The 12,491-nt window shown below is 44.6% G+C and overlaps 1 protein-coding gene across 4 annotated transcripts in view; it reads left to right on the top strand.

Annotated features, from left to right (window-relative positions):
- The window catches only part of FCHO2 (FCH and mu domain containing endocytic adaptor 2), a 201,914-nt gene that overhangs the window by 74,983 nt on the left and 114,440 nt on the right, over nt 1-12,491 (top strand). For 2 of the 4 annotated variants that reach the window (XM_040341455.1, XM_040341457.1), the window contains exons 3-6: nt 6,685-6,759; nt 6,854-6,995; nt 7,092-7,244; nt 8,282-8,347. In XM_040341455.1, the coding sequence (XP_040197389.1) occupies nt 6,685-6,759; nt 6,854-6,995; nt 7,092-7,244; nt 8,282-8,347 (436 nt within the window). The remainder of the gene's footprint in view (nt 1-6,684; nt 6,760-6,853; nt 6,996-7,091; nt 7,245-8,281; nt 8,348-12,491) is intronic. The other 2 variants (XM_040341458.1, XM_040341456.1) reach the window with 1 other exon arrangement.

The raw sequence follows: 12,491 nt of genomic DNA, 5'->3' as shown, positions 1-12,491 counted from the left end.
TTTTAAACATTGGTTATTATTTGTCAAGTTAAATCGTTCAGGAGATTTTTTTAAAACGTCCCGTGTACATGAAGCCTTACTGTTCATTTCTAAGGACTACCAATCTCATGGTCCCTTGCTGCCTTCAAACAGTGGTTGCTGAACTGACTCCGCCTAATGAAGCTCCACCTCTATAGTTCAGAAGGCGGGCTTTGTGAAATGTGTGACACAGCGTGGCCTACTCACCGGGCATAGTGAATAGGTGTCATAGAATTCAAGGAAGTAAATAGGTGGAGGTCTTCACAAAGTACGTTTACAAACTTCAAGATCAATCAGATTAATCATTGGTATGCCACAGGCATTGGTTTGAGGTCAATTCTCACTCATCCATGTCCTTATGGAACTTGCTTTGTGCACTGGTGCGCAGTCATGTTGGAACAGGAAGGGGTCATCCCCAAACTGTTCCTACAAAGTTGGGAGCACGGAATTGTCCAAAATGTCTTGATATGCTCACACCTTAAGTGTTCCCTTCACTGGAAGTATGGGGAGAAGCCAAACCCCTCACTCTAGGGCTGGGCGATTTCCCCCCCCCCCCCAAAAAAAATCTGCGATTTATTTATTTTTTATTATAAAAAAGGCTTCAGCCTAGTCCGCGATGTCCGGCCTCACCTAAAAACTCCTGCCCGCAGCTCCTCAGGACTGGCACGGTGTCGGCGCCGGTCCTGGAGGAGGAAAAAAAATTGATTTTTTGAAAACCTGAATCGATTTGACCTTGCAACTCGATTCAGGATTCAAAACAATTTTTTTCCCCAGCCCTACCCCACTCCATGGGTTTTGTCAGCCTCCCTTTGTTATGAAGTTTCCTGGCCGCAGCCAATTGAAGGAAACCCTGCTGAATCTCTTGCAGGGTTTGGTCCTTTTGGCGAGCATGCTGTTAATGCAAGTTGGGTGGCTGTACAGGAACTTGACAAGATTGGGTTAGGAGATGATGTTGATTTGCATGTGAATGAAGTTCCAGTTATATATCAGACTGTGCAAAAGTTAATCCCAGATTTATGGATGACATACAATCCTGATGTTGTGTTTGTTCTTGAATATATACATGGATGGCCCAGGAGGCCTAGCTGCTGAGGCTTCATCCAAGAGAGAATCAAATCCTTCAAAGTCAGGCATTACCAGATGCATTACCTGGGCCTGAAACTTGCACATTGAAAGCTCTTGAACACTGTCAAACGTTTCCATAGACACACTCCTAAACCTTGTGGACAGCCTTCCCAGAAGAGTTGAAGCTGTTATAGCTACAAAGGGTGGGCCAACTCAATACTGAACCCTATATGGACTAAGGCCCCTTCCACACGGGGCAGATCCCCTTGCAGCGGTACGCCAGCTCAGTAGGCTATCTCCCTGCTGATCTCCACTGAGCCGGCAGATGACAGGTCCCTCTCTGGTCACTGAGCCGAGAGGGGCTTGTCCAGTGACGCTGTCTTCTTTGGAGAGATCGGATGAAAACGGACAGCATCTCACCCGATCCGATCTGCCATGGATGGATCCGTCTGATTTTAGCGGATCGGGTCGGATGTCACCGCTGACATCCGACGCTCCATAGAGAAGAATGGAGCGGCCGTTCAGGTCCGCCAAAAAATCTGACAGACGGACCTGAACAGTCTGGCAGTGTGAAAGGGGCCTAAGACGCGGATGCCCTTAAAGTTCATGTGCCTGTAAAGGCAGGCGTCCCAATACTTTTGGTAATATAGTGTATATTTTATTTAATGCTGTTCTTTAAAACCTTTTACTGATGGAAAGTTTAAAGCCAACGCTTTGGAATGCAATTCTCTTATGCTTCATAAAAAGCTTCCATGCTGGCACACAGCAGGGAAGGGACACCCACCCATAGCTATTCTTAAGCTGTGGAAATGTTCTGCAGCCAAAACGGTACCCATTATAAAAGATTTAAAACTGAATCCGGCCTTATATTTTCTCAAGTTTTCTCCCGTGTTGAAATTACTCTCTATTCCCTTCAAGACTGCAACTCCACTATATAGTCCTTTTAAGCTGCGGCAGCCATCCTGAACCTATCTTCTTGTCTGAACATCATCATCAGTCCCCTCCCCTCCTGGTCTGTACTGTCACCTATTGACTTTCAATGTCGGCAATCAGTTTTGCTCTTTATCATGTGATTGTGATCCACAAGGCTGGCATCAGTCACTGTACTGTTGATACTGAACATTATATAAAAGAACACATTCCTGGCATCCCTTTAGATGTCCTTGCTCCTGATTATCTGTGCTCCTGATTAGAGTATAATCAATATGTTTATAGTAAACATTCGATATTACACATTTGGCCCCTTTCACACCAGGCGGATCCGTCGCAGCGGAGTCCGCCAGCTCAGCAGGAGATCTCTTTGTGGATCTCCACTGAGCCGGCGGATGACCGGTCCCTCTCTGCTCACTGAGCGGGGAGGGGCTTGTCCAGCGCCGCTGTCTCCTATGGAGAGATTTGATGAAAACGGACAGCATGTCTGTTTTCATCAGATCTCTTCCGATCCGTCATGGACGGATGGCGACGTATCGCCATCCGTCTGATTTTAGCGGATCGGGTCGGATGTCAGTGGACATGTCCGTGTGAAAGGGGCCTTAAGCTTCTGGGAGAGATATTGACAATGTGCTTGGTTTGGAGTTTACTATATATGTTAGAAATAGTATGTAAAACAAAGCTGTTCTTTTGAAACACATTAGATATTTTGTTCTATCAATAATCTTTGCAAGTATAACCTCCTTAGGTTTGACTTTTCGCTCCTTTTCTCTCCTCTGCTTTATCACGGGCCTAGCCCTGTGTGTGTACACTGTTTACATTGTACAGAACAAGATAGATGTACAGCACATCCCTACTAGATTTAATGTCCTTCATGCCAGGAGCCATAAAGTTATACCGTGCTGCATTCAGATCTATGGAAAAAGCTAGCCCTGCATATGATATAGCTAACCCCTGATAGGATGATCTATTATTGAGAATCATAGAACATCCCTTTGGCAAGGCTCAGACTAGCCAATGCTTTGAAAAGCGATCCCCTCTGCTGTCAGTCGCTGTCAGGCATTCAGGAGGCAATCCTGCCACTGCATAGATATCTGTGTCACCCCCCCCCCCTTTTTGACAAACAATAGTTTATAATTTAGCTATTGTGCTGCAACTGTGAGCCAAGTGTTTGACTCACGGATACAGTGTGGCCCCTTTGACTTGCACAATGCTGCCTGTCAGCTCACTATGATTTGAAGAAACAATATGTAATCCCAACATTTGGATTTGTGCCTGCTGTATAGTCTACTAGTATGAAAAAAGTATCCCATTCTCATTGTATTGCTTCCTTTGTGTGATATCCATGGTGTTTAAATTGTCCACACCAGGCATGAGAGCACAGTATGGTCAGTTTTCTAGCTGTACTGAGAACTCGGCCTGCTCCAATAATCAGATTTGTTCTGACACCCCCCCCCCCCCAGCACAACCATTCACTTGGAAGCTCAGTGTACTGTGTGCTGCTGTTTCTCCTACTCCAGCTCTCTAAACTCTTGTGCAGCTGAGAACAGAGAGAATGTGATCACTTATAATAAAAAAAATAGGCTGACAGGTGTGCTTTAAGTTATGCACAGGGACTTTATAGTGTGTGCGGTTATGTAGCTGTTTTTTTTAGACCCTTGTGCCCAACATGCAGCTCTTTGGCACATGTGTGCTTTTTCTCTCTCCTTGTGTATGACCCTTTGATGATGTCAGGGGCTTCCATTGAGCCCCCCTATATCAAATTATTTTACTACCACTGTTAGGGCTCACGCACACACTGCAGCTCAAAGAAGCGGCTCCTACAGGCTTTTGCGCTTTTTGGAGCTCTTATTTTTTCTGCCTGGAAACTCCCCTCCATGTTATGCCATGTACACACGAGCGGAATTTCCATCGGAAAAAAGTTGGATGGTTTTTCCAACGGAATTCCGCTCAAGCTTGGCTTGCATACACACGGTCACAAAAAAGTTCTCTGAACTTTCATCCGTCAAGAACGCGGTGGCGTACAACACTAAGATGAGGTGAGAAAAAGAAGTTCAATGCTTCCGAGCAAGCGTCAAATTGTTTCCTAGCATGCATGTTTTTTCCCCCGTCGGAATTCCATACAGACCAACGGATTTTCTGATAAGAATTTTTTCCGTCGCAAAAATTGAGAACCTGCTCCCTATCGACGTCCGTCGGAAATTGCGACGGAAAAGGTCCGATGGGGCATACACACGGTCGGAATATCTGATGAAAAGCTCCCATTGGACTTTACACAGCATTAGCCAATGTGTCAGTGCACACTATGGTTTTTTTAGGAGTTTACATGCAGAAAACCCTGACCAAAAGACGCCTAAGTGCTAAAATGTGTTTGTTTTTTTTGCTTAGAATAAAGATCACGATTCTCGTGGCGTAACATCATCTTTGACATTATACAAAAAAATTGGGCAAACTTTAATGCGTTTGAAAGACCGCTGGGCAAATAACAGACCTCATTTACAGACAGAAGTTCATCCCTTTTGATCTAAAATAAATATATGTTACAATGTTTCTCTTTAGTGATGTTAGAAACTTGGCAGGCTGCCTGTTCTTCTTTCTTTTCTTTTGTTTTCTTGTCAGCTTGAGCAGAGAACTTTCTGCACAGAATCAAGGAAATGCTTTTTTAAGATCGAGAGGGAGGTAGAATCACAACCTCAATTCTTTAAAGCGGAGTTCCACCCAAAAAAGGAACTTCTGCTGATCCGATTCTTCCCCATCCCCCCCCCCCCTGTGACACATTTGGCACCTTTCAGGGGGGAGCAGATACCTGTCTAATCCAGGTATTTGCTCCCACTTCCAGAGGAAGAACGCAGCAGAATCTGGCCCCCCCTCGCTGTCTTCTGGGAGACGCACAGGTACCAGAAGACTGCAGATACCATTCAGAAGGTGCAGCGTGACTCGCGCATGCTCAGTAGGAAACAGGCTGTGAAGCCACAGGGCTTCACTTTCTGATTACCTTACTGAAGATGTCGGCGCCTCCACACGGAGCCAAGGGACGTGTTCGCTTCGGGTGAGCAGATTGCGGGCGCACTAGACAGGTAAGTGTCCTTACTTTAAAAGTCAGCAGCTGCAGTATTTGTAGCTGCTGACTTTTTTTATTTTTATTTTTTTTCACAGATGGAACTTCACTTTAACACTTAACCGTGCAGCTCTACTAAATGCCCAAAAATGCTCTAAGAAGCTCAAAAATAAATAAAAAATAAATAAGGAAAAATTATCTGAGGGGAGGATTCGTGAAAGACGCTTATGCTCAAGAAAGCTCAATAAACGCAAACAAAAGAGCACAAAGAAGCACAAGCTTCAAGCTGAAATAAAAGCTCAAATGCCTATTATTAAAGCAGCTTTTTTTTCAAGCTGCAGTGTGCACTAGCCCTAAGGGTCGGTAGTTTTGTGGCATTTTTATTATTATTTTTTTACTAGTTATGGTGGCGATCTGCGTTTTTTTATTTTTATTGTGACTGCGACATTATGGCTGGTTTTTGATGCTATTTTGGGACTTTTGTCATTTTATACAGCGATCAGTGCTATAAAAATGCTCTGATTTATGTGTAAATGACACTGGTAGGGAAGGGGTTTACCACTAGGGGGCAGGGAAGGGGTTAAGTGTGTCCTAGGGAGTGATTCTATCTGTTTGGGGGCTGGGCTACCTGTGACACGACAGTGATCACTGATCCTGATGACAGGGAGCAGAAGATCAGTGTCCTGTCACGAGGCAGAACAGGGTAATCCAGGGAAATACCTTGTTTACAGCTCCATGTTCTGCAGCTCCGTGACACGTTGGCCAGACACTGAGTCTGCGGGTCCCGCGGGCACGGTTACGGCGCTCGGGCCGGGTGCTATTCTGCCAACGTATATATAGAGGGTGGTCGGCAAGCGGCTCAAAATCACCAAAAGAAAGCTCTATCTGTATCAAAATAATAACAATTTCATATGAGTTACCATATTTATTGGGGTATAGCGCGCTCCCGCGTATAGCGCGCACCCCTAAAGTTGCAGCGGATTCCTGTGGAAAAAAGTTTTTTTTGTACTTACAGTTTTGGTGTCTTGTGCGGCGTCCATCGGCGGCCTCGTCGGGTCCGGCGTCCGTCTGCGGCTTCGGGTGTCCTCTTTGTCGGGTCCTGCGTCCTTCTGCGGCGTCCTCCCCGCTCGTTTCCCGCGCCGAGTTTGAATACTGCGCCGACATATACAGAGCACAGTACACTCGTGTATTGTCGGACAGGCTCGGCAACTCTCGCGCTGACATCCTGTACGTCCAGGACGTGAGCGCGGAAGGAGCCGAGACTGCCCGACTATACCCGAGTGTACTGCGCTTGGTATATGTCGGCGCAGTATTCAAACTCGGCGCGGGAAAGCGGGTATCGGCGTATACCGCGCACCCATGATTTTGCCCTGATTTTCAGGGCAAAAAACTGCGCGGTATACGCCGATAAATACGGTAAGTGTTGGATGACCTCATATAAAGTGCAACAGCACTAAAAGCTGAAACTTGGCATGGGCAGGACCGGGGTGAAAGTGCCCAGTATTGAGGTGGTTAAAGGAAACATTGCTTGTACAATCCCTATCCTATCATTTGTTGAATAATGACAAGTCTACTTTACACACACCAACTTGTTCTTCCAACTACTTTTACAGGTCGACAATTGAAGAAGCTTATTCCCGGTCAATGACAAAACTCGCCAAGACTGCTAGCAATTATACACAACTTGGGTATGTTTGAGAAATGAAAGAACACATTTTGTTTCTAAGATTTGAATTTACATTTCAGGAAAGACAAATGAATGAGCGTGTCATTTTTACATAGGACCTTTGGCCCCGTCTGGGATGTCTTTAAAACTTCAACAGAAAAGCTTGCTGGCTGTCACCTAGAACTTGTCAAGAAATTACAGGACCTTATAAAAGAGCTACAAAAATACGGGGAAGAACAGTTGAAGTCTCATAAAAAGGTAGCCGTCTTTTGAAAGATTGATTCTTTTTCTATGCCAGGATTATTAAAGGCTGTTGGACACTTCAATAGATAATTCTTTGTTTACATTTTGCAGACCAAGGAGGAAGTATCTGGAACATTGGAGGCTGTACAGAGCATTCAGAGTATTACTCAAGCCCTGCAAAAATCCAAGGAACTGTACAACATCAAGTGTGTGGACCAGGAGAGGCTGAAAAAGGAAGGTGCAGCCCAGAAAGAGATCGAAAAGGTAACGTAGATGAGTTTTCTGCGGAAGCACATGCATTACGTTGTACCTTTCCAGGGAAACATAGTGAACTGGGTGTTATAAGTGACAACTAGCTTTGTATTGAAGGAAACCTGAGAAAGTTTTTATTTTTACCAGCTCCTTCCTTTACTAAATAAACACAGTGGGGGATCGGTACCGATCACTGTGTCCTTTCATAACTGAAGCATAGTAAACTCTGTTTACTATGCATTAGTTTTTAAATGAACAGGAGCCTCTGTACAGCGTATACTGTTTTGCAGCTCAGCTAAGGAGAAGGGGACTTCATGTCCTTAAAGCGGAACTTCAGTAATTTTTTTTTTAATCGTTCCATCTATTAAATCTTCTGCCCTTGTTAGAAAGGTGAGTTGAGTGACTCTAGAACATGGGTGCTCGACCTGTGACGCTTCAGCTGTTGCAAAACTACAATTCCCATTATACCTGTCTTTGGGAGTCAAGCTTGTAACTGTCAGTGGCTTGCAATGCCTCATGGGACTTGTAGTTCCGCAACAGCTGGAGGGCCAAAGGTTGAGCACCCATGCTCTAGAATATCCAGCACCTCATCCCTGGTATTGAGAGTTGGAAATGGCAAAAGGATGGGATTATGGTGGTGCTCAAAAAAATAGTAAAACATGTATTTTCTGACAGTAAATACCTTATACAGCCCACTTCCTCTTTCTTGTCTGGTCATTAGCCTAGGGTTATGACATCATGCACAGCTCTCCCTCTTACTCTTGTGAGAGTTTGCCAGGAAGGGAGGGGGATGGGTCATAAGAGGGCCTATGAGAGCTGCAGAGCTGGAGGTATGCCTGCGTAAATCCAGGAAGTGAATAGGCAGCAGCTTCAGCTGCCCACAGTTAAAATGGACGCAGCCAGACAGCATGTACAGAATCTCAGTATATATAAAATAATATGCAACGTGGTTGGAGGGAAGCTTCAGAATGACAAAGATGTTTTTATTACAAATTATGTGATTAGACTGCAGTTCCTTTTTAATTCCTTTCTCTTTCTCATAATTTTAGACAACTGATATCTCACCAATGACGCCTTCCCCCATGCCAAGCGTTGTGCAAAAAATAAAAAAAATGGTATAAATATGTATTTAACAAATTTGTAGAAAAGTAATTTAAAATATTAAAGGGGTTGTAAAGGTAAAAGTTTTTTCACCTTAATGCATCCTATGCATTAAGGTGAAAAAACATCCGATGGTACCGGCCACCCCCGAGCCCCCGTTTTACTTACCTGACCGTTCGAAATTCCCGGGCACGTTCACGTGATGTTCTTGGTTTCCCAGCCTGGCCGTTGATTGGCTAGGCTGGGCGGATTGATATCAGCGAAGCCATTGGCTGGCGCTGCTGTCAATCAAAGCGGATGATGCGGCGCGCCGGGGGGGGCGGCCCGAGTGATACAGTCGGCGGCTATGGCCGCTGATGTATCACGGGAGCGCGCTCGCAAAAGCTTTCCACCATGCGAGGGAGCTCACATGAACGTGGAAAGCTTTTGCGAGGAGGAGCCGAGACAGCCGCCGAGGGACCTCAGAAGACACGGATCCGGGTCACTGTGCAAAACTAACTGCACAGCGGAGGTAAGTATAACATGTTTGTTATTTAAAAAAAAAAACATTTCTGCCTTTAGTGTCCCTTTAAGGGTGATGGGTGTTTAGGGCTGTACACATGCACCCACACGCCTGTCTGGTTAGGACCTGCAGCTGTGTTCATAAGCTGCCTTCACACAGCCACAGAAAAAAAGCTTGTCGGTTTCTAACAGGAGTCCTGCTAACATCACTTCATCCTTTTTTTTTTTTTTTTTTTGAGGGACAGTGATTCAAAAGTTATTATAAAAGCTAGAGATTGTCATAAAAGCCAAGCAACTAGCTTTTTTACAAGGAGTTTTTTTTTTTATCTGTTTTTTTCGTTTTCAGAACACAAAAAAAAGGTACAATTAAACGAACAAAAAGGGGAAAAAAAAAAAACATGCGTGCATTGGTCTTGTAGAATATCAATGCAATCCTTGCAAGGATCCTACCATCATATCAGCAAGTGTATAGATCAAAACATGGAATACAGAGTAAGATAATGATTGCGGTATCCCTGCTCCCGGGTTGAGAGACAGTGCAGTCCTCAAATGTGCATACCAGGATGAGACATTTAAGCAGTCAGCAGTGTTCACCTAGTACCAAGCGGGGAGCAGCCTAGAGATCAGGTTCATCTAGAGGACTGTAGAATGATCCGCCAGCCATTTGGACCAGACCTTGTCATATCTGTGAGGGCAGCCTCTATTGGCATAAGTATCCTTGTATAGTGGTAGGCTGTTGTTAATTAGTTGTTTCCACAGAGAAAGCGGAGGGGGAGTAGATTTGCGCCAGCTGAGGGTTCGGGCAATGTATAGATGTGCTCCAGGGTGGGGTTCAGCCACTGGGGGTGATCACCTGTGGAGGGTAGCGTTCAATTTTGAGACCCGCCCCCCATGCACGCAGTGTGGTTTTTACAAGGAGTTTAGCAGTGCCAGTGTGCCCATGAAAAGACTTGTGCGGACACAAACAGAACACAAAATCTCTACAAAAATTGTGGAAATGGATCCTAAGGCTAAAAGATAAACCTCTTTGGGGCTCATTCACACAAGTGCAGAGGCCTGTATAGCATGAAGAGCCATTTGTTTATGCATCCAGGGCAGCATAGAGCTGTGTGCAAGCAGCCTGTGTCGAGCTTGGTTCACACCTATGTGTTTAATGCCGCCCGCGTGTGCACAGGGACAGCAGCCCATTCATATAAATTGACTGCGGGAAACAGACAAAAAGTCCTTGCACCTTTTGTAAAACCAGTGCCAATTAGGGGTGCACCAAATGGAAATTTTGGTGCCGAAACCGATACTAAAAATAAAGGGTGCACGATACCGAAAATGACCAGTTTTAAAAAATATTTATATTTTTATATATAATTGTATTCAACTTTTTAACTAATATCATCAATTTAAATTACTATGGATTTATTGTTTGCCATTATTGGCACCTTTACTGCAAGAAAGTTCAAGAAAAATACAGTCTCTAACCATGTCTTGTATCATGTCCCCGGTCTCTAACCATGACTTGTATCATGTCCCCAGTCTCTAACCATGTCTTGTATCATGTCCCCAGTCTCTAACCATGTCTTGTATCATGTCCCCAGTCTCTAACCATGTCTTGTATCATGTCCCCAGTCTCTAACCATGTCTTGTATCATGTCCCCAGTTTCTAATCATGTCTTGTATCATGTCCCCAGTCTCTAATCATGTCCTGTATCATGTCCCCAGTCTCTAATCATGTCTTGTATCATGTCCCCAGTCTCTAATCATGTCTTGTATCACGTTTGCAATCTCTTACTTCAACACATTGCTAATGGTATTAGGAAAGTTTCCATTCGGTGCACCTCTAGCAGACATGATACAGGAGATGGCCAGAGACTGCAGAAATGATACAAGAGATCAATGCAGCCTCACCAGTGTCCAGCAGTCTCACCAGTGCCCGTCATATGCAGCCTGCCTGTGCCCAGCAACCTCACCACTGCCCCTCATATGCAGCCTGCCTGTGCCCAGCAGCCTCACCAGTGCTCGTCATATGCAGCCTGCCTGTGCCCAGCAACCTCACCAGTGCTCGTCATATGCAGCCTGCCTGTGCCCAGCAACCTCACCAGTGCTCGTCATATGCAGCCTGCCTGTACCCAACAGCCTCACCAGTGCTCGTCATATGCAGCCTGCCTGTACCCAACAGCCTCACCAGTGCCCGTCATATGCAGCCTGCCTGAGCCCAACAGCCTCACCAGTGTCCAAAATGTTCTCGTACGGGAACATAATGAACAATTTTCATTTAATGTGTACTGTTTTCAAATGATTTTCTTAAAAATAAGACAAAGACTATGCATGATCAGAAACCATAAACAGCAAAAAAAGCCTTTGCCATACGAACATTTTCATTCATCGGTTCCGATTTGCTGTGAAAAATCGGACGAACTTTGCAGTTGCACAGAAAAAATTGGGGACTTTGCAACATTGTATGGATTATTTGTAGCCCATATTTGAACTTTAGCGCTGGTTGTGTATGTGGATATAATAATGTGTGGAATCAGGCCTTTACTTTGTTATAATAAAGTATATGTAAACTTTAACTATGGGCTTATCTTATTTGCTCCCTTTTGGCCTGGTAAATGCATAATTTAAAGCATTTTGTTATATCTGATAAGTGTAAAAAAATTATCTATTGTTCCTGCCAGAAATCAGTGAGCTGATAACTTCTTGTTCTCTCTGCCTTTGTTATACTGTTATTCCTTAGGCTGACCATAGATTATGCAATTTTCTTCATTCCGTGGTTTGAAGGCCCGTACACCTTAACCACCTTCCGCCCGCCGTATTGTAAAATGACGAGCAAGAGGCGGCTCTCTTGGCACATGGCGATCAGCAGTGCGCTGTCTCCCTGGGGTACGACATATCACAGATCTCGGTAAAGAGCCGAGGCTCTTTACCTATGTGATCAGCTGTGTCTGATTCACAGCTGATCACATGTAAATAAGGAAATGCTGGTTATCAGCCTTCCTCTCCTCGCATAGACAGCATGTGAGGAGAGGCGATCAGCGACATTTCCTCACAGGGGAGATCTGCACAGATAATCAGGGAACTGATTGACAGTGCCCAGCAGTGATGCCAGTCAGTGCTGCCTATTAGTGCCACCTATCGGTGCCGCCTCATCAGCACACATCAATGAAGGAGAAAAATAACTTTTTTTTCAATATTTTACAAAAGAAACTATAAAAAGCTTTATTTTTTTTTATTTTTTTTTTAAATAACACCAAAAGAAAGCTCTATCCGTCTAAAAAAATGATATACATTTAGTTTGGGTACAGTCTTGCATGACCGCTCAATTGGCATTCAAATTTTGACAGCACTGAAAGCTGAAAATTGGCCTGGGCTGGAAGGGGGGTAAAAGTGGCCAGTATTGAAGCGGTTAAAGTAGAAGTCCAGTCTAAATATAAGTTTCAACATGCTCCCACTCCCCATCCTAAGCCCTATACTAACTACCCTGTAGAAGGAAGATGCTTATGCTTACCTATTCTAAGGGTGCTCTGGCCTGGTCACATGATCTCCCCAGCAGCCGGCTTTAGAGAAAAGAAGGGACAGCAAACAGCAGATGCCCCATAGTAATCCTATGGTTGATGCCACCACACAGGCATTCCATACATTGTTGGCTCTCTCTTCTCTCCCCTG

This window comes from Rana temporaria, chromosome 1 (genome assembly GCF_905171775.1).
Source record: "Rana temporaria chromosome 1, aRanTem1.1, whole genome shotgun sequence".
In the NCBI taxonomy this organism is placed as follows: Eukaryota; Metazoa; Chordata; class Amphibia; order Anura; family Ranidae; genus Rana; species Rana temporaria.
Note: the sequence above shows the minus strand (reverse complement) of the source record. Positions and strands in the feature narration are given on the sequence as shown.